Source organism: Equus przewalskii, chromosome 13 (genome assembly GCF_037783145.1).
Source record: "Equus przewalskii isolate Varuska chromosome 13, EquPr2, whole genome shotgun sequence".
Classification (NCBI taxonomy): domain Eukaryota; kingdom Metazoa; phylum Chordata; class Mammalia; order Perissodactyla; family Equidae; genus Equus; species Equus przewalskii.
The window spans coordinates 30686595-30709595 of NC_091843.1; the positions used below are offsets into that span (position 1 = coordinate 30686595).

Consider the following 23001-nt stretch of genomic DNA (forward strand, 5'->3'; position numbering starts at 1 on the left):
ATTTAGATTCTGTTAATTTGCTGGTGAATTGAACTTTTTCTAATTAGGAAGTGTTCCTCTATTTTTAGAAATGTTTTTTGCCTAAATGGTATGATGTTAATATGACATCAGTTTTCTTTTGGTTATTGTTCATGTAGAATATTTTCTTCCATCCTTTTACTTTTAACCTTCTGTAGCCGTATTTTCTTTCAACTTTTTATTTTGACAAGATTTAAACCTACAGAAAAGTTAAAATTGTCAGGTAAACATCCATGTACTTGTCACCTAGATTTACCAATTGCTAACATTTTGCGTCATTTTCTCTCTCTCTAAATGTACATTTTTTAAGATAAGCTTTTTATGTTGAAATAGTTTTAGATTTAGAGAAAAGTTGCATCTATTGTACAGAGAGGTCCTGGACATCCTTCACTCAGTTTCCCCTAATGTTAACATCTTATATAACCTTAGTTTATTCAAAACTGAGTAATTAACATTAGTTTGTTACTATTAACTAAATTATAGGCTTTATTTGGATTTCACCAGTTTTTCCACTAATGTCTTTTTTCTAATACAGGATCCTATCCAAGATACCACCTTGGATTTAGAATATACTTTTAAAAAGTTCTGATCCATTTGACAGTAAGTCGCAGACACCATGACATTTCATCTTTTAGTCCTTTAGCATGAACTCCTAAGAACCAGGACATTCTTTTGTGTAATCACAATACACATATATTTTACTTAAGAAATTTAACATTGATGCAATAATATTAGGTAATAAGCTTTCCTAATAAAATTGAGGTAATAAAATTTCCCCAATATTTCATCAATAATTTTTTTTTTAACCCTCAGGATCCAATCAAAGATCAAGTGTTACATTTTGTGGTCATGTCTCTTGATCTTCAAATTAAGACAATTCTTCTGCCTTCTTTTCATTTCTTTTTTGGTTTTTCATGACAGTAACATTTTTGAAGACTCTATGCCACTTGTTAGTAGTTGGCTTCACAATCTTCATTTGTCTATTTTCTCATGGTTAGATTCAAATTTAAATGTTTTGGCAAGACTACTGCATGGGTAGTATTTCCCATTGCATGGCATCAGGACTCATATATTGTTGCTGTGATCCTATTACTGGTCACTTGGTTAAAGTGGTATCTTCAGATTTCTCCGCTGAAAAGATACCTTTTCCCTTTTGTAATTAGTAAGTAGTCTGTAAGGTGATATTTTGAGACCTATGTGAATATCTTGTTTACCAGCAAACTTTAAAGAAATGGTAGCATTCATGGATCATCTTTCTGCTAGTTATTACATTAGTAGTTGTAATAAGGTGAGTTCTTAATTTTATTATTTCTTCTCCATTTATTAGGTCTCATTCTTCTGTGAAGAAGTTTCCCCTTTGCTCCCAATTTTTTTTTTTATCATTCTTTTCAAATCACTGTAGACTGATGGATGTATTTTTCATATATACTATAGTCTATTACCATCATTATACTTTGACTGCTCAAATTTCCCTAAATTATCTGGTGGGAGCCCCATTCAAGCTGTTTCCTGTGTCCTTTTGATATCTCCTCTACTGTCTTGTAACATTTCATTGTTTAATGCACAAAAGGAAGTTCCCAGCTCACCTTGTATTTTCGTGTCCCAGAACTGGAGTCAGTTTTTCTCTCCAAGCAGCTCTGCTTCATTTTAATGGAGAATGGTATTAAGAAACCAACATCTGGGTGTTTTGTGTGCTCATTGCTACTAAAGTGTCATTGTTTTTAGGCTTTTCCAATGGGCAGAGGTAAGAAATATATATATTTTTTAAGGCATAATTTTATCTAATACGACAATTCTTTCTTGCCTCCTCCCCTTAAATATTTGTATTTTCCTTCTCATCCAGTGAGAACTCTGATTCCCAAGAGCCTCCATATATTTACTATTTGGTCTATCAGTAAATTCAGAATTACCAATCCAGTACTGTTAACAACACATCTACTAAGTAGAGTTCAATCTTTTTTTTTCAGTTCTTTGTGTCCTTAAAACATATCTCACTGAAGCATGTCAGAGCACTGTGTTCAGATGTGACTTGAATGAATTCATTTGCGGTTTTAATAGAGTCATTTTCTTTTCTTTTTATTGAATTTTATGGTTTGCTTTTTTTCCTTTTCACTTATTTTTTGAATAAGTAAAATACATGGTTCAAAAGTAAAAACTATATTTGTTCAGAGAAGTTTTACTCTCCTGCACCACATTCTCATGCTCTGTAGTTAACCAGTTTCATTCGTTTCTGGATTCTCTCTCCTGTGTTTTTTTTTTTTTTTTGAGGAAGATTAGCCCTGAACTAACTGCTGCCAATCCTCCTCTATTTGCTGAGGAAGACCGACTCTGAGCTAACATCCGTGCCCATCTTCCTCTACTTTATACGTGGGTCGCCTACCACAGCATGGCTTGCCAAGCCGTGCCATGTCCGCACCTGGGATCTGAACCGGCAAAACCTGGGCTGCCGAAGCAGAATGTGCACACTTAACCGCTGCACCACTAGGCCAGTCCCTCTCCTGTGTTTTTTTCCCAAAAATAAGTAAATATTTGTGTGTTTTAATTTCTCCTTTCTCATGCAGAAAGTACGTTATATATAGTTATTTTACACCTTGCTTTTTTAAGTTGACGTAATCTGGATGTTTTTTCCCTTTAGTTCATGAAGATCTTTTTCTTTCTTTCCCCTTCTCCTTTTCCTCCCTTACCCCCTTCTGCCCCTCCTCTTCTTCCCCTTGTGTAATCCTAGTGTAAAGGTGTACCGTAGTTTATTCAACTAGTCTCCTGTGGATGGGCTTTAGGTTGTTTCTAAGTTTTTGATATTTTATGGAATCTGTATAGACTTATATAGTGAAGAACTGAATATGTGGTTTTATATTTGTGGAGGTGTATCTTAAGAGTAAATTTCCGGAAGTGGACTTGTAGGTCCAGGTGTAAATGCATATGTAGTTTTGTTAGCGAATAATCTGGGCTGAAAAATGTTTTAGGCAGAGGGTCCAGCAGGTATAAACACTCTGAGGCAGGGGCATGCAGCTGGTGTGCTGAAGGAATAGCAAAGAGGCCACAGGAAGAAACAGGTCTAGAGATGAAAACTGACCTGCCCAAGATCCTATACACTAGAGGCAGAGCTGAGTTAGAGCCCTGGCCTCCATATTTCCAGCCCATTGCGGCACACTTAGTAAACAAGGAATGCATACGTAGAAAACAGGAATGTATTTGACCAAGGCCAGTGTTGTCAGGGCTGTTAGGTCAGAACAGGGAGAAATTTATATGGACCAGTGTCAGTTAAGACTTCACAGATGAGGTGGGACGTGAAGGATCATTAGGGTTGGCATAGCAGTTGAAGGAGAGCAGGGCCACATTCTTAGCTTTTAGAACTGTGTGAATGAGGGCTTGGAGGTGAAAACAAATGCCTGACTTGTTTGGGAGATGATACCAGGAATGGAATGTTTATCTGGAAAGAATGAGAGAAAAACTGGAAAGAGGTAAGTAAATTGAATCTTATTATAAAGATTCTTGGATTCCTGGATGAAGATCGAAGTTGATTTGTCTGGAGAGTCACTGCAAATTTTTAAAGTAGGAATGAGATGATATGGTCCTTTATGTCTTTTCTAGTTTGTGGCAGTTGTGTCCATCTGTTTTTCTCTTGAAAAATGCATTCATTTTGTCATTCTGATGACTATGTGCCTTGCTCTGGTGGGTTCTCAGTGTTAGCTGATACTTTGTTAAACTGTTTTCTCTCCTTAATATCTTTGGACATAACTTCATATATATATTAAAAAATACTCAGATGTCACTTAGGACTTGCAGCATTAGTTAAGTTTTCTAATTGCCCATTGCTATGCTTAGAGCATAATTGATTATAAGGTGGGAGAAAAAAATGTACACATGAAAAACAAACAGGATAGGACATGATCTTTTTGCCTGAGGGCTTAAGGAATGTGACAAAGGAGTACTTACCCCATTTTCACTTTGGAGGAATAGCTGGTAATTTGTTCTAGCCCTTGTTTTCTTTATACTGGAGTTAGATCTAGAGCTGTGCTATCCAAGAATTTAGCCACCAATCACATGTGTCTATAGAGCACTTGAAATGTGGCTAGTCTGAAGTAGGGTGTGCTGTGAAAGTGTAGAATACACTTCAGATTTCACAGACTTAGTATGACAAGGAGAATATAAAATATCTCAATAATAATTCTCTTTTATGCTGATTACATGCTATAATAATATTTTGAATAAATTAGGTTAAAGGATATTGGAATTAATTGCATCTGTTTCTTTTTACTTTTTTTAACTGTGGCTACTAGAAAATTTAAAATTGCATATGTGGCTCACATTATATTGCTGTTGGACAGTGTGGTTTAGAGACTTAATGAAATTTAGGTTAAACATTGCTTTCTTTTGCATCATATCAAGAGGTACGTAGTATCAGTTTGTCCCGCTCTTAGTGATAATAAATTTGATAATTTCCAAAACTCTCCATTTTAAAGATAAATTTTGATCACTTCTAGAACTTTCCATGATAAAGATATTTATTTTTAAATCACCTCCAGAGCTTCTGCTATAAAAATACTTTTTAATAAAAGTCCTCAGAACTTTCCATTTTAAAGATACATTTTGAGTATCTCTGGAACTCTCCAGAGTTAAGATACAGTATTTCTTTTGCAACTAGAAATCTGTGGAGTGATATTTTGATACCTTGGGAACATCCTGTTCCCAATCTTTTTTACCTAATGGTTTAGTACCCCTTGAAGATTCTTCCTGAATAAGTTATGTTGGCTATGCAGAATTGTTTTTTAATGGTATCATTTCTTTTTCATAAATAGTTGTCATTCTTCTTTAAAGAAAAACATCCCTTTTTCTTCTTTCTCTTTTTTATGTATCTTTAGGTGAAAGAGCTTTGTGGCATGTGGATTAGTCATTTCATACAATAAATATTTGACTGGAAAAGTTGGGTACAAATAAAATTTTAAAATATGGAATCAGCTTACATGTACAATGGTTGTTCACTCTTCAAAGGAATCTTATTGTAAATCTTTTTTGCAAAGCTAGTAATCACCTCTTCTGTTATTTTATAAACTTGAATTTTCATGTGTAGAACATTTATTCAACAAATTATTGAATGCTTATTATGTTTCAGACTGTTAAGCATGTGGAGTACAGTGGTAAGCAGAAGAAACATGGCTGTCCTTCATGGAGGTCACATCCTTATAGTTAAGAAGACAGTGAGAGTTGCCCAGAACCCAGTGAGTGAAGGCAGTTATGCAGTGATAGCTGAAGAATCTTGATTTGGGAGGTATTATACAGGCTTTTGCTAACAACTCTGCTCAAGTAAATGCTTTGAAGTTCAGAACCCTAAACAATCATTGTCTGTGGGTCTGATGACAAGAATCTATAGTATCGTTGGCAGTTTCCTTCTGTTGTCTTTCTAACGTAACATGGAATTATGATTGCAGACTCCTTCCCTCAATGTGTGATTTTTTTCTGAAGTTTTTTCCTCTAAGGACATTTTCCCAGCGTTTCTGGGGTCCACACCTCCATAAGGCATTGTGCTAGAGACATACCTCAGAGGCTCCCAGTACCCTGGAGATTCAGAGCAGTAGGGAGGCGGTCACCAGCCAAGCCCTGCTTTGTTCACTAGACTCCGTTCGGACTGGGTAGGAAAGAAGCAGCTCCACCTTCCTGTCATGATCAATGAAGTCCATGGAAGAGTAGGAGATTTCTAGAAGTTCTAAAAAGACTGAGAGGCTTGGGACAACCTCGGAAAGCTCAAACTTTAGGAAACCATCTTTCATGAGATGGTTTCAAGTACACTGATATCTGGGCTAGAAAACCTTTCTGTCTGCTCTCAGGTTAGTTATGGCACTCGTCATTTTGCTGAATTGGACCAGCAGTCCTGGGGAGAATGAGAGGCCCCAGCTGCTTCTCAGCTACATGGCGTGGCAGAATTCTGTAGCCTTTTGAGTACCCTGGGAAAAGGTCAAATGACATTTAGCTAGATCAGTGTTTACTAAAGGTATCTCCTAAAGCAAAGGCATTTTCCCACCGAAGATAAGTCTTGTTCTGAACTTACACAAGAAACTTACATCTTCAGCAGTCTCTCCCTTCAGATTAGTAAAATGGACGTGCCCAAAGTTAGATGTCTACCCATCTTTAAAGAAATACGATGTCTGTCAGTTACACTACTATGACCTCAGGTTCCAGAATATTAGGCAACATTCTTTAGAAGAGATGTTTTACTTTGGATTGAACCTAAGTGAAATCAGTGTCAAAGGGAAGAGGATAGCCCCAGTGACAAGAAAACACCTCTCACTATGAATTGCTTTGGAAATTACTTCTCTAAGTTTCCTGAGGATGTTTCCTTACTCAACATACACTCACCTCTGTTGCTTTCACTCACATCATCTGAAGATGAACATTTTGTTTCCAACATAAGGTGGGGAATAGGGTGATTTTTGCTCCCAGCTTTTGCTCTTTGGTCGGAATATCAAATCAGTCTTTTCTTATAGAGAATCAGGGAAAAGAAAACTTGGCTTGGGAAGAAAGTGGTTGCTCTCATTTCCCATGTGTACTTGAAAAGAAGGCAACTGATTAGTTCCTTCTGGCCTTGCTTGGCTAGTGAAAAGAGAAGGGCTGGCTTGGGTAACAGGGTGTCTCTTTATTCTTAACTTAAAATGTTGAACCCTGACCAAGTGAAACTTTATTTGTGGTGGCTGCCAGTAATTTCTACCCTTTTGAAATCAAAACTCAGGGGTTTTGGCTTCAGTTAAGAGTTTGAAATAATCAAGGCAGGCCAAGTGGAAGGCAGAATGAACTCGAGTATTGCAAGTTTCATTAAGGAAGAGAATGACATGAAACCCCCTGCAGGCTCAAGCCGGGTGTGTGGGGACATGCAGTGCGGAATGTGCTTCGCTGCTAGAAGAGAAGGATAGAGTGAGGTCAAAAATGGGGAAGAGTGTGTATCTTGTCCATCTCCTAACACTCTTACTCAGTAGGAGCAGGTAACTAGAATGACTGGAGTCAGCCTCCTGCCTCCCACCAGCTGAAGCCTCCTTCTGCTTCTGTCTGTTAGGGTGACCAACGCTCTTGGTTTGCCTGGGACTGTCCTGATTTTAGCACTGAAAGTTCTCCATGGTGGGAAGACTTTTAGTCCCAGGCAAACTAGGGTGGTTAGTCACCCTGATTGAATTTTACGGTGTTTGGGTAGCATGTATGACAACTGAGAAACCGCCCCAGATCTCCTTCCTCTGTTCTTTGTTTCTCAGAAAAATGTACGAATGCCCTAGGGTATGTGCGGGACCCTTAAGTTACAATAACAACAATAGCTGCCGCTGACTGTGTGCCTACTATTTGCTAAGTGTGATCTTCTTTAATCTTCATGGCAATGCAAAGGTAGGATATTTTAAATCCAATTTTATGGAAGAGGAGACCAGAGCTGAGAGCTGTGACAAGTTGTGTTTCCCAAGGTCAGACACCTAGAAGGCAGGCAAGCCACACTTGAACTTCAGTGTGCCTGAATCTAACATGTGTCCTCTTTCCACTGAATGATGAACTTGCTGAATTTGATGGCACATGGACAGCTGATCTGATTTAGCAAAGCTCTGTGTCCATCAGCTTTATCTGCTGTTTCCAAACTTATTCCTATTCTTAATGATAGTCTAGGAGTCCCTGGGGTAATATACAGTGCTAAAAGCTGTGCAGGCAGCTACAATAGCTACATTAGTCTGATACCTGTAGCAGCCCCCAAATAGTTACTCAGTTCTTTAAGGAACTACTAAGTGCCTGGCACATAAAAGGTCCTCAGTGAAGGGTAGCTATGCTTGTTATTTTAATTATGACCCATGAACTATAATCTTGAACTGAAATGTTTTAGCCACTGCATGTCAATTCAAACATTTTTATGTAAAAATCACCAAAGATTCAGGGTATTAAGGAAAGAAACAATGTACTTGTTGAGTTTAAAATTAAGCAAACACACAAACAACAACTTTTTTTTCTCACCAAGGAAAAGTCATCCTCTAGTTATTTAATTTGGAATAGATAGAGGATGGGCTTCCTCGCCATAATAAATGGTGTTATATACATAATGTTGAGTTAAAAGCAGAAAATTCTGTTTTGGGCTGCAAGCTATAAATAGTTCATTTCAGGGGAAAATCTAATCCAAGGGCTCAGCCCTAAGAAATTCCTCTACTAAACTCAGATAATTGGAAGCTCTTAATATAATGATGGAAGCTCCAGCTTGTGGGCATCACATTGAACGGTAAACACCTTGGATTGTGTGGAGGGATGCAGGAAGCTTTTAGGCTAGTCTCTGCTTTTATTTCATCAGTTCACACCTGAGACTTGTGCCTTTACTAGAGAATGAAACACAGGTGAGCTCACATAATTTATAGCTAGATTTGAGGAGAACTCAAATAGGATGGAAGAGATGTGTAAATTCAACTTGAATTCCAAGCTCTGGTGCAGCATTTCCAGCTGTTTGCTGGGCATCCTCCTGATGTCTCACTGGCACTGTGGACTGGCCAAGTTCCAAGCATCCTCTTCGCTTCCAATCTACCTCCTATTCTATTTTCTTTGCCATCTCTATTACATTGAAATCACCACCAAGCTAGTGTGAGACTCAGAAGCTATTGTAGTCATCATCAGTGGTCTCCAAACCCACCTGTATCAGGTTTCAGGCTGGTATCAGAATGACTGCATGGAATTTGCCTGGGAACCTTGTTATGAATCCTGATTGCTCTACCTCAGCCCTAGAGACCTGTGCAGTTGGTCTAGAGTAATGCTTGAGAATTTTTTTTTTAATCAAGCTAATTTGCTGTGAGGTTTGGGAAGTTGTGGACTTGGGCAGTATTGGTGGAATGAAAAAGAGATGTGGATCTTAATAACAAGAACAATGACCCCATATTATGGTAACCCAAAATCCTATTAGATTTATTGCCCCAAATCAGTAGTACTCAGAGGGCTCCCTAGTTGTTTCCAAGATGCTCCAAAGGTGTTGCCTCAAGAATGTTCCACTCTGGCCTCCAGGGCCTGTGTCCCAGGTGCTGAACACTGGTGACTAGTACTGTAACCATAGCTGTTCCAAGAAGAAATTCTGCTGCCTCTTGTTTATTTTGTCTCAAATGTGAGGCGGGCTCTTTAATTTTCCATAGCATACCAGTGACCAGGTGCAAACACTTAATGAGGCTTGCTGAAAGGGAAGCACAAAACAGAATAATTAGTACCATGTACAGGCTTAGACTCATTCTAGGGCCCCTCTACCCTACTTTTGACCTGCTTCTTCCATGAGGCCAGATACAGCTTACTCTTTACTATGGGACTCACTCACTCCATGGTAGGAGTTCAGGCAAAACTGACTTTCAGCCCCAGAAAGAGAAGGAAGTTTTTCCTCACCTCACTTTTGAAATCCATCCTGTGGGCCCATATGTCCTATTTCAGAATGATTAAGTGGAATATCTGTTCCCTTTGGAGAAAATCAACCCAAAGTTGTACTTTCTTGTCCCACTAGGACAATCATACAGTAGTTTGATATCAAGACATATTCTGAAGTCTGGATTATTTTCTTAAATGATACTGCATGTTCAACTTCAATAGCCTAGTCCAGATTTCAGTGTACCAGCTCAGTCCAATTCATTATTAGTCTCTTCAACAAAGGTTCAAAACCTTTAGGGTATAGCCTCACTCAGGGTTACCTTGTTACACAAGCTCTGGGCACAGTAAACTAAGTATATGTCTTTTAATCGACACAATAACACTGTGAGGTAGTTTTTCATCTTACATTTGAACAAACAGAAAGCAGAGAGGTTAAGTGAATTAACCAAGGTCAAACTTCCAGGATGTGGCACGCTGGGATTTGAACTGAGGCCTCTTAGTTCCAAATTTGTGAATTTAATTATTACGAAATGCTGAGAAACACTGAGGAATTAGACTGGACATTGAGTTTCAGTGACAGAATTTGGAATAATGTTGTTAATAGAGGTGGCAAAAAATCAGAGGAGAAGGTGTGAGGACGGAGGAGGGAGGGAGATGGTGAGGTCAGCTTGGGCTATGATTTAAGAGCCACTTGGCATCACTGGGTCCCTAGCTCCTGTTTATTACTCTGTGTTGACTTAATGGTTAGCCTTCTGAACCATCTTCTTTGTTTCCAAGTTAATCACCATCCTTGACTCTCCAGGAGCCATGCACCAGCCCAAGCTGTGGTGAAGCAGCCTGTCCGGGGAGCCAGTGGCAGGACCACAATCACAACAGTTGTCCAGACTGGTGGGGACTGGAGCACCGGCCTCTTCAGTGTCTTCAGAGATAGGAAAATTTGTATGTTTTTCCTCTTCATTTATATTCCCCTTTATTATTTTCTTTTACAAGACATCAGTGGGTGGAAAAGCTACAACAAGCAGAAGAACAGAAATTAAATGGTTTCAGAATAACTGGACTAATCTAGTGACTCAAATGCAGGAAAAATCTTGCTTTTCAGGGATGTGGATGCTTTTATAGACTAGTGATGACTTCAAAGATTTTTTAAATGACACCATCCACTGTTGGCAAAGATAAGTGAAATAGTCTCCTTCTGTTGCTGGTGGGAGTATAAATTGGTACAACCTTCCTGTTGGATGGTTTAACAATACATATAAAAAGAGTGTTACATAGCTTTTGACCCAGTAATTACACTTTTAGGCGTTTAGTCTAAGGAAATAAATCGTGTGTAAAGATTTAGTAGTGACATTAAATTTTGCAGCATTGGTTATTCCAGCAACAATCTGGAGCAACCTAAATGTTAAATGGGAGCATCCATACAATGAATTATTATACAGCCATGAAAAGTCACATTGTAGAATAGCACTTAATGGGATGAAAAGATATTTTGGATACTTTTTTGTGTTTTTTTGGGATGAGGAAGAATGGCTCTGAGCTAACATCTGTTGCCAACTTCCTCTTTTTGCTTGAGGAAGATTGTCACTAAACTAACATCTGCGGCAATCTTCCTCTCTTTTGCATGTGGGACACTGCCACAGCATGGCTTGATGAGCAGTGTGTAGGTCTGTGCCTGGGATCCAAACCTGAGCACCCCCGGCCACCAAAGCAGAGTGTGCAAACTTAACCACTACACCACTGGGCCAGTCCTTGTTTTAGATACATTTTCAGTTATAAAAGCAGATTGTAAAACTATGCACGTTAGACACCACTTTTGGGGGGGCCATATTTAGAAAAGGACCTGGAAGGATACAAATACAAATGTTTACAGCAGGGCCTCCAGATGGTAGGCTAATGAATAATTTTTATTTCCTTTGGTTTATCTCTTTCTAGTATTTCTATGAGAAATGTAGTACTGTTATAACAATAACACCAGTCACAAAAAGAAGCCCCCTTCATGGATTGAAAACTTTTCAGATACTGGTTTAGCTATAAGGAAATACCAACACTGCCCTCTAGCTACATGATTTTCCCTTGGGTTTGAAGTTCAAAGCACATTGCTTCTATTTTTACCTTAAGTCATTCTGACCCATCTCTGGAACCACATTTCAGTATTCCCATCCAGGACCTGATGCTCTTGCCCTGAGGAGCAACTCAGTCCAGAATCTCTCTTGGGTGGGGGGTGCCCCTTTGATGGATAAGGGTCACTCAAGTTCAAAATCCAACAGACCCTGGATCTAATATTTTTGAAGAATATGGCTCTCCTCACCCTTTGCAGGCTTCTGGGAAGATCTCAATTTGCCCTGAAGTCTCACAGGATGGATCAGTCAGAGAGCTCTGAGCTGTTACATCCAAGGCCATTATTCAGCTGAGAGTCTTGCTGAGGCAAAAGCTCTAACAACATTTTTTGGTGCTCTGATCACCCAGGGTTGAGCCTTCACTGTTTGCCCTGGCCTCACAGAGACTGCCCAGCACCCAACCCTACCCTTTCCTGTCTCTTTGCCTGCCTGACCCAGAGCTCAGCAGTCTTCTTCTGTCACTGTCACCCATGTGGACTTCTGACCAGACAATTATGGCGGCTGTGCTCTGATTCTCTCAGGATTCTTCCTGGTTCTCTTCCAGATTCTCTAACCTCGGTTTTTGCTCAGTACTGAGGTATGGAGAAGGCAGAATAGCCATGTGGAGACCTAGCCCCACATTGGGAACTGGATTGTTTCCTTTCAAAGCTTATAGTTGGGGCTTGGGGGACCATCAATGCATTCTGAGTAGGGCAAAGCCTGGAGTATAACGTAGTGGTTAGAAGAACAGGTTTGTATCAGACATAAACCTCTCCCTGAATCTTAAATCTGCCTCTTACTGGCCACTTGATCTTGAACAAATTCTTTGGATCTTCACTTTTCTAGCTCTAAAATTAAGATAAGGTGCCACCTCAAGGGCTGTTGTTAAGATTAAAGCAAACAATGTATATAATGCACTCAATGCTGTTTGGAACATAAGTGGATCAGAAGTTTTTTTGGTTGCATGCTGGGTTGAATAGTGTCCCCTCAAAATTCATGTCTACCTGGAACCTCTGAATGTGACCTTATTTAGAAATAGGGTCTTTGCAATGTAGTCAAATTAAAAAGAAGTTATACTAGATTCGGGTGAACCCTAGTCCAAGGGCTGATGTTCTGATCAGAGAAAATTTGGACACAAATATGTAGAAGAGAATGCCCTGTGAAGACAGAGGTGGAGATTGGAATAATACATCTACACGTCAAGGATTGCCAGCAACCACCAAACAGCTTGGAGAGAGGCATGGAACAGACTCTCCCTCAGAACTTCCAGAAGGAACCAACACTGCCAATGCCTTGATTTCAGACTTCTAGCCTCCAGAATTCTCCAGTGAGAGAATAATTTCTATTGCTTTAGGATGCCCAGTTTATGCTATTTTGTTATGGCAGCTCTAGGAAACTAATGCACAAGCAAACACTGGATTTCACTAGAAGCCTATGGGGTAGTCCCCACAATAAAAAAATCAATTAGAAACAGCTCAGAAGAGACAAGATGCATTACCAGGAGCTAACTGACAGTCTGGTCAATTCCAAACATTCTTTTGTTTTCCCGTCTGAGAATTGATGTTTCCCTAGATGGAGCCCAATTTGCCTAGCTTAGGTGTCATGTGCCTATTGCTTGGGCAGACCGGGGCATTCTGAATGAGAGTCCGACTATCAATATTGCCCACAATAGTGAAGGGATAGTTTCCTAAATTTACTATTGGGGTGCTGTTACCAGGAAAATCCCAGCAAATACACAAAAATGCACTTAGTGAATCTTAGGTATGACTATTACTGCTATTACAAATTTTTATTCTCCAGCATGTTGAGAACAAAGAGTAGAGTCAAGAGACTTAGACTGGCTGCAGCAGAGTGATTTCTACCCAATCTCAAGAGCACCTAAAATGTTGGTCAAAGAAAGGACCGCTCCTCGCCACCCCCTCTGCCTTAAACATTGCTTCTCTGCTTAGCTCTGCTGCCCACCCCCATCAGTGTTGAGGAGACCAATCACACCAGGTCTCCTGAGGATCCCCTGCTTGTCCATTTGAGAGCCCATTGTAGGAGAAGGGGAGAAGGAAGGTCCTGTGGAGAAATACAATATTCTTTACACTGAGCAGAATCCATGGAGGAGAGGCCAAGGTGATCTCGAATGTTCTGTGCCCTACTCATTGTTCCCTGGATGGGCCTCCATTTTGTGACTGCTCATAGTGTCTCTAAGCTAATTGTCTCAGATGAAAATTTAAAGGCAATATCACTTTATACACATCATCTGCACCATAATTCCCAGGATGCTGCTGGACTGAGTACTCTCAGTCCTGGGTTTGTGTCCTTCATTGTTTGAAAAGGCTACTTCATCCACAAAGTTTCATTTCAAGCAAATCACTGTGAAAATAGTGACCAACTTGGGAACAAAACCATGATTTGGTTCCACATATGATTCCCATCCTGGGACAGTTTTCCATTAAATGTTAGGAATTATCGCTACAATTTGTCATCCATTAAGCAAAGAGTAGATTATGAACAGCGATAATTTCCATTTCATTTTGACATTTTGCTTCTTCATTTTATTGTAATTATATTTTTTAAACTGCCTCCCTCTTCCCACCTCTGCGCTTTTATCTGAATTCACAATGCACCGGGATTAGCAAATGAGAGCTGTGTCCTTTGAAGATGTGGTTACTGGAAGCTCAGATGTGAAGATGAAGCCAAGGTGAAGTTAAGTGGCTGCTAAAGGGCATCATGGGTACAAGGCTGGGTATTCCAGCTCTGAGAATGTTTGTGATGTTGCCCCCGACAAGGTTTATGTGGAAGGTGTAATCAACATTGGTTTGTAATTCAGCCAATACTTACTGAATTCCTACCTATGTATAGACACGTGATAGGTGTTACAGACGTAATAGTGTATGAGACAGCGACAGTTTCTTAGAGGAGATAGACAATAAGCAAATAAACAAAACAAAATAATTACAGTTGTGATACGTGCCATGAAGGAAATAAACAGGGTGTTATGAAAGGAAATTATACAGGAGTGGGGTAAAGGATGGCCTCTCCGAGGAACCAACTTAAGCAGATACCTGAAAGATGGAAGGAACCAGCCGCTCCAACAGCCTTCCCTCTGGAGGGCACCATAAGCACCAGGCAGTGAAGAGCGTGGTGTGGACTAGGAACCATCAGATGGCCAAGGAGGGTGGAATGAAGTGGGCCAGGATTATCTGTGGTTTTCTGGAAGAGGAAGGAGGCACGAAGGGACCTCAGACTGGGGTTTGTGTCCCCAAAACTGTATTTTGGGTAAACTGTGCACTCTCTGAAAGAAGGGACTACTGTTGTCTTGCTCACCCCTCTGGGGCCCAGCAGAGTGCCTGGCCCATGGGAGGTGCTTAAAACTATTTCCTGAAAGACACATCAAGGAAGGAATTAGAACCGATATTCTCACTTGCTTCTTTCTCTCTTGCACGTCATTGAAAGAATCATAACGCCTCAGCGTGAGGGGGATGTTGGGGTCAGCTGGTCTGGCCCCTCGTCTGCCTGTCTAAATCCCCTCTGCAGCAGGCCTGGCAGAGACCTGACTGCCTTGGCTTTCTGAACCATTCCAGAGAGAAGGGCTCCTCCAGTGGAGCCAGCTCGGTGCTTAAAAAAAAAGATTTTAAGGGGGCTGGCCCCGTGGCCGAGTGGTAAAGTTGACGCGCTGTGCTTGGGCAGCCCAGAGTTTCACTGGTTCGGATCCTGGGTGGGGCCATGGCACTGCTCATTGGGCCATGCTGAGGCGGCGTGCCACATGCCACAACTAGAAGGACCCAAGACTAAAAAGATACAACTATGTACTGGGGGGCTTTGGGGAGAAAAAGGACAAATAAAATCTTTAAAAAAAAACAAAAGATTTTGAATAGGTTACCTTGCACATGATGCAAAATGCAGAAGTACCTACCCCTTTGGTGTATGAAAAGCGGGTCATCCTTGCTCTGCCTCCACGCAGTTCTCCCCAGAGGCAACTGCTCTTACCTGAGTCCAGATATAGACTCATGCTTCTAAAGATAGAGAAACTTTTAAAATAGATTGATGTTCTTTATTATAAAAGTATCATATATCATTGTAAAAAAGAAAAATATGAAAGGCTATAAAAGAAAAAAAGCAGTGTCTTGTAATCACAGCCACCAGAGGTAACCATTGTTAATATTTTGGTATCTATCCTTCCAGAATTTTTGCTGCATGTGTGTATATATAATCTACACAAATAGCACTGTCAACACACACTGTTCTGCACCTTTGTTTTGTTTTAATTTAACAATATGTCTGGGTAATCAAACCATATCAGCACTTCTGGAGCTAATATTTTAAATTGCTGTATATATTCCATTGTATGAATGTATCATGATTTATTTATTGAAAAATTCCCACTGGTGGACCTTTATGTGGTTTCCAACTCTTTGCTATTCAAACCAATGCTACGTGCCTATCCTCATACAGATGTCATTTTGCACATGTATGAGTTTATCCGTTGGATAATTGCTGAGGAGTAAACCTGCTGGTCAAATAGTATGTGCCATTTAAATCTTGATAGATGTTGCCAAATGGCTGTTTGGAAGTTGTACTAATTTACACTCCCGCCCACAATGTATGAGTGTACCCCATTCCTTCTTTGAGCATGTCTTATTGTTACATGGTTCTGCCTTTTTGTAATAATTGATCTGAAATGTGCCTCGCTGCAATTTCCACCCACCTTTTCTACTTTCTGCTCTCTGGGGCTCCACACTCTGATTTTGTGTAGGCTTCTTCTTTTTATCTCAACTCCTCTATGAGTTAGAAGGATGAATCATGAACCACATTCCATGCATGAGGGTGGAGCCCATCTCCGAGAACAGGCCAGGAACATTTAGGCTGTGGGTGCTTACATAACCACCAGGCCTCTGGGTGTAAGAGGAAGAGGCTGAATTTGTGGCTCAAATCGCTTTTGAGTCTGAGCTCCTTAGGAAAAAAAAAAAATATATATATATATATAATTATTCATTTACTTGCTTATACAGTATATGTATTTTTTTACTTCACAAATAACACATGAATATGTTCATCTCATAAAAAAAATGAAACATTACAGAAAAGGGAACTGGGTCCGCCCTTTTTTATTAAATCAATTTGAAGGACTTCCTTCCAGATCTTTTTCTCCGTATTTACATATGTATCCATTAGTAGTGTATGCTATTGCTTTGTAACTCTTTAAACAAAGCATAAATGGTATTATGCTATACATATCATTTTGCAGTTTGGCTTTTTAAACTCAAATTAGATCTTAGAGATTAATCTGTTGATACTTAATTGATCTTTCATTGCATTTTTACTTATTCCGTAGTACAGTTGTCCCTTCGTGTCCACAAGGTGGGCATTGGCTCCAGGATGGCCTCGGATACCAAAATCCACTGATGCTCAAGTCCCTTATATAAAATGGTGTAGTATTTGGATATAACCTACACACATCCTCCTGCATACTTTAAATCATCTCTAGATTACTTGGAATACCTAATACAATGTAAATGCTATGTGAATAGTTGTTATACTGTATTGTTTAGGGAATAATGAAAAAAATTCGTACACGTTCAATACACAAACAACTATCGTAGGCCTTTTGATTCACGGGTGGTTGAATTTGCGGATGGGGAACCCACCCATATGGAGGGTCAACTATATGATCTACACCATCACGGTTTATTTATACTTCCATCTATTAATGTACATTTAAGTTGTTTTAAATTTCAAGCTACAGATAATACTCAGTGGATATCTGTGTACCTGCTTCTGTGCACATGTGTAAGCATCACTCTAGGGTAGATACTGATAAATGGAATTACTGGTTCCTCGAGGATTTAAAATTTTACTAGATTCAGCCAAGTTGCCTTCCAAAGTGACTGTGCCAATTTCCACCTCCATCAGTGTATGGAGTACCTATTTCTCTTGGGCTCCGCACAACATTTAATATTAAAGAACTTAGAAAAATTTGGCATTCTTATGGGTAATAAGTGGTTTATGATTGTCTTCATATGCATTTCCCTGGTTACTAATGACATTGAGCAACTTTTCATGTTTGTTATTGGCCATTTGTATTTCCTCTTTGGTGGATTACCTGTTCATGTCCTATGCCCATTTTATTCTTTTGTTTGATTTCTTTTTTTTTTTAAAGATTTTATTTTTTCCTTTTTCTCCCCAAAGCCCCCTGGTACAGAATTGTATATTCTTCGTTGTGGATCCTTCTGGTTGTGGCATGTGGGACGCTGCCTCAGCGTGGCTTGATGAGCAGTGCCATGTCCGCGCCCAGGATTCGAACCAACGAAACGCTGGACTGCCTCCAGCAGAGCATGCGAACTTAACCACTCAGCCACGGTGCCAGCCCTTTTGTTTGATTTCTTATGTATTGATTTGTAGGAGTTCTTTGTTTATTCTGGATACTTACCTGGCCTGTGGTATATGTTGCAAAATTCTCTCCCAGAGACTCGTTAAGACAGAGGATTCCATCAGCCCACTCTCATGCATCTCTTCCTGAGGTGAGAGCTGACAGTGTGTATCCCACTGCAGTCTATCTCAGTACTGAGCAGAAACACTAAATGTAAAGCATTTTGCCTAAAGAAGTTGCATGATATAAGACTGTCCCACAGGAATAAATATAAACTAGTGATGATAAGGATGCTGTTTTGGAGCACTCAAATCCACAACCATTGTGGCATGCTAGATAAATACATAAAATGAGAACATATGGACATATGTGTTGTGTGTGGTAGTTAAGACTTTGGGGCCAGACTTCTTGAGTTCAAATCTGGCCTCTGCCCTTTCCTAATAAATGTATGAACTTGGGTGAATTACTTAAATCTTTTGGCTATCAGTTTGCTCATCAGTAAAGTGGGCATAATAAGAGTGCCTATTTTATAGAATTGTTGTGAGAATTTTATGAGTTAATAAATGCAAAGTAGTTTTAGCAGGGCTTGGCACATGATAAAATCTGTATAAATATTAACTATTATATAATAAAATTTTGGCTTTCATAGTACTTTTTATCATATCTAACTTTTCTCCCAAGGTAATTGAATTTTGGGTGTGTTTCCTTCAGTATCTAGTACCACCTCCTAATGAACACTTAGATAACATGGTTGGTTATACGATGGGGAGGATTAAAAATAAAAATGACAGAATGTGTTTTTAAAATAGGCATATGAATCATAAATGTAAGGTGCAAGAATTCCAATGTACCAAACAGCTTCTTTACAGTAACTTACTGAGGATGAGCATTTCTCTTTGCCAGTTAAAGTGGCACAGCTCAGGCAATAGCGTAAACACAATTTATTATTCACTTAGCTTGCCAGCTCTGTAATTATGCAATTTTTGAGAAATTTTTTATTTGCAGATATTTACACTATTTTGTAATCCATGCATAAAATGAGGTTTGATTGATTTTTATGTGCCTTGATTTCAAAGTCCCCTGATTCAAGGTTGCATACAGCATAATGACTCTCAACTCGATGTAAGTTTACTGGGCCATTTGCTGTCCTCTGGATTGTTCATACCAGTTGTCAGTGCTGGTGGGGACTGATGATTTCACTGGGAGTAATAATTTTTTTAAAATGTGGGGTGAAACATCCCAGACTTACTCAAGGCTGAATTCAGAGTTTGCTTTGGGGCAAGTGATGCCTACACTACCTGATTTAGCAATTATCTTAAGACTCCTGGAGGATGAAACAGATGTTCTGTTCCTCGAAGACAGGCTGCTCCTTTCCTCGCCTCCCAGTCCTTGTCATGCCCACTGTGTGCATGTGGTACTTCAACCCCTATGCAAAGTTGAAGAAGCCCCGAGTTCTGGAACATCCTTGGAGGTTCTAAGATAAAACAGCATTCCTAGCTTTTTGCTTCCTTGTCACTGAATTTGGAAGTGGGACTTTGCAATCCTCACTGTTGGGGCGGGAGGGATGGAAGAGTAAGCCGAGACAGGCCTTTGACAGGAGGTTCTTCTAGTGTGCTAATGACGTGGAATGTGAGCCTTTGTGTCTGGTGCACTAAAAGGCTATGGTCACTACCATTTCACACTCATTAGAATGGCTAAAATTAAAAAGACTGGCAGGGGCTGACCCCATGACTGAGTGGTTAAATTTCTGCACACTCTGCTTCAGCAGCCCAGGTTCACAGCTTTGGATCCCGGGCGTGGACCTACACCACTTCTCAGTCATGCTATGGAGGCATCCCACATACAAAATAGAGGAGGATTGGCACAGAAGTTAGCTCAGGGCGAATCTTCCTCACCAAAAAAGAAAAGACTGGCAATAGCAACTGTTGGTTAGGAGGTGGAACAGCTAGAACTCTCATGCATTGTTGGTGGGAGTGTAAAATGCTACAAATGCTTTGGAGAACTGTTTGTTTCTTGTAAAGTTAAACATAAATCTACCCCCATGACCTAGCAATTCCACTTCCAGGAATCCACCCAAGTGAAGTGAAAATATATGTCCACATAAAGACTTGTATATGAATGTTCCTAGTACTTATTCATAATGGTAAAAAGTGGAATAATCAGTGGGAGGATGGATAAACAATTTGTGGAAGAGTCATACATTGGAACACTACTCATCAATAAAAAGAACAAACTCCAAATTCATATAACAACAGGTGAGTCTTAAGAAACAGGATGTTGACCAAAGGAGGACAGATATAAAGGTAAATGTGATTCCATTTATATGAAGTCCAAGAAGAGGTAAGATTCTTCTATGGGAATAGAAAGCAGAAGAGTGCTTGCCTCTGAGTGAGGGTGGGAGATTGGGATTGTCTGGGAAGGGGCACAGGGAGCTCTGTGGGGTGAGGGCAGAGTTCAACATGTTCCGTTACTTGGGTGAATGTGATTGTCAAAACTCATCCAACTGAACATTCACGATCTGTACATTTTCTTGTATATAAATTTTGCCTGAATAACATATTTATTGAATACATTTTTTAAAGGTTATGGTTAGCTTTTTTTTTTTGCTGTTTCATAGTCTTAATTATTGGTATTCATCAAGGTTGTCATCTTTTGCAGCGCTACATGATGTAACATCTTAACTGTACATCAGGGGTTCTTGACCTGCAGTCCATTGATAGTTTTCAATGGATCCTTGAACCCCATGAAATTGGATGCACACTTTTGCATTTCTGCATGCATGTATTTTTCTTTTCCCTTGAGGAGCAAGTTCATAGCTATTACCATATTCTCCAAAGGGTCAGTGACCCAAAACATTTAAAACAGAACTTCTGTGTTAGGTGGCTCATGCAGAATGTATAGGAAACAATATCAGTAGTTAAAGATGAGTGAATGAATAAATGACAAACTGTTTCCAGTTGATGTTCAAGGAACCAAGCCTCTCATAGTTTACAGATTAAAAATGGCAGATGTCAGTGGCTCCATGAAACTAGCAAAAATTAGAGTAACCTTCTGGCCTGAGAAATAGAATAAAGCCCTGATAAGAACAGCAGGCAGAATCAGTGTACCATAGAAGAGCTTTCAATCACATTTATAGAAAAAGATGCCTGTTATTCAAAAGTGTCGTATACTGTGTCTATTTTAAATATTGAAATTAGTTAGATGAACATCACAGAAGCAACAGTTTTGATTCAACTGTAAAAGAATTATTTAATGCTTTTCTCTTGACAGGAAAAACAATTACCATTGTGAATGCTATGAGAATTGTATCAGGTTCAGCTTTGCCAGTTTTTAACAAAAGGAGACAATTTTGATGTACTCAGTTATGGCAGTTTTCTTACACTGAGTTTTGAGAATTGATTATTCATTCCCAGTCCCCCATTGCAGGGAGACACTGCAGCATTAAATTGATAGGGCAGGTTTGTACCTGCTCCTTGAGATGTAAAGTTGCTCTGAGAACATCGGAGAACCCTGGCTTTCTTTTATGTGGTTATTGACAGGTTTCTGTGGTTTGTTTTGTCCACTATGTCTTGAGTGTGACATCGCCAGGCGCTATGGAGAGTGTCTTTGTTGGCCATTGTTACCTGGGTCCACCTTTGCACTGAGAATTGGCACCAGAGAGAGACATAAAATACGGGTAAGTGGATTTGAACGTATGTGTGAACCGTGAACCTGGATCTATATGATACCCTGGATGCCTTTCAAACCTGTGATTTTCCAAAAAAAAAAGGTGTGGTTGAGGATGCTTAAAAGCACACACCTAGTGGAAGACTTTGGGAAAGGAAAGGGAAGAAGTTTCTGATTTCATTAGTTACTGGGATGTATGTTAACCAAAATGCCACATTTTGAAGGGTATTTCCTGGGGGGACCTATTATAATGCAGATTATTGGGCAATGGGCCACTTCTGATTCTCCGTCTCTTATTGCATCAAGAGAAAACACCAGATAGAATGCACCAAATTTGGAAGATACTTGGGATGGTCTGACTTAAAATGTAGCCTACGTGGCATATGCAGAATTCACTTTGGGGGTTTCTTGGGGACCCTTCAAAGAACCATAGAGTCAATTTCCAGTGCAGCTGAGACTGAGGTGCAATGAGAGATTGAGGACAGACAAGTCATACCTATTAAGATGAGGACAGTTAAAAAAAAAAATCTCTCTCTATTCACGTGGAATGATTCCTAAGATGTATTTTTAAGTGACAAAAAAAGCAAGGCATAGAAGTAAGCACCATTTACATAAAAAGACTATATATGTCTATACTTGTATAGACATGGAGTTTATCTGGAAGTATATATAAGAAACTGCCAACAATGGTTGCCCCCAGGTAGGTAACTGGGTGGCTGGGGACAGTTATGGAAAGGGGATTTATTTTTTACTTCCTATACCTTCTTAAAGTGGGAATTTTGGATCATGTGCACTTATTACCCATTCCAAAGAAATAAATAAAATAATTATAAATATTAAGTCCTAAGAGAAAAAAAAAGATTTGATTTCAAGCATGAAGCCCTTATCAAAAGCCCTAAGGGCATGTCTCTGAATTGCAAGGATTGATTGGCAATTGAGCTGCTTCATCCCTGAGTAACCCAGTGGAGCTCTGTCCCTGGGCATGGACTGAGGGGTGCTGGTGGATCTTGGATGCACTGGATGGGATGGGCCATCAGGTAATATTGCACGGGTCCTTGGGTAATGAAAATGAGCCTGTGTGATTGCTCCAGAACAGAGATCCGGGTCTCACCCTAGGGCACCCTGTGCGAGGACTGGCTGGCAGTGCACTGCTGTTGGCTGTTTTCCATCTGTCAGGTGGCCCGGGAACTCAAAATGAGGACCTCCCAACTCTACGAAATCTATGCAGCCCCTTCGACTAAGGACACCTTTATTTGACAGAGCAAGGAAACTCCTCCTCCTCACTCTCCCAAGCCCTTCTCTCAAACTCCTCTTAGTAGACAGATTGTTCTTAAGTTTTCACTGAAATTGTATGAAAATAAACAATTGCCCCCTGCTATCTTTACCTGTGTTCTTTCTTTACACATGCCCCTGGCGAAGAAAGACTGTCATTTGTCTGGATTTTCTATTTCAGTTCAGCCGTGCAAGGCAGATGCTAGAGGTGAGTTTTGTGCCCCCAACACCCTGCCTGGAATTCTGGAA

At 39.9% G+C, this 23001-nt stretch overlaps 1 protein-coding gene across 2 annotated transcripts; it reads left to right on the plus strand.

Annotated features, from left to right (window-relative positions):
• The first annotated feature begins 6210 nt into the window (after positions 1-6210).
• On the plus strand, positions 6211-22858 carry PLAC8L1 (PLAC8 like 1). Of its 2 annotated transcripts, none has more exons than XM_008513870.2 (4): positions 6211-6427; positions 10166-10302; positions 21354-21490; positions 22597-22858. In XM_008513870.2, the coding sequence occupies exons 1-4, from the start codon at positions 6306-6308 to the stop codon at positions 22735-22737; spliced, it is 537 nt and encodes a 178-aa protein (XP_008512092.1). In that variant the 5' UTR covers positions 6211-6305; the 3' UTR covers positions 22738-22858. The 2 variants fall into 2 exon arrangements, with proteins under 2 accessions (XP_008512092.1, XP_008512093.1); XM_008513871.2 differs by having other exon boundaries at positions 22657-22858.
• Positions 22859-23001: the final 143 nt, after the last annotated feature.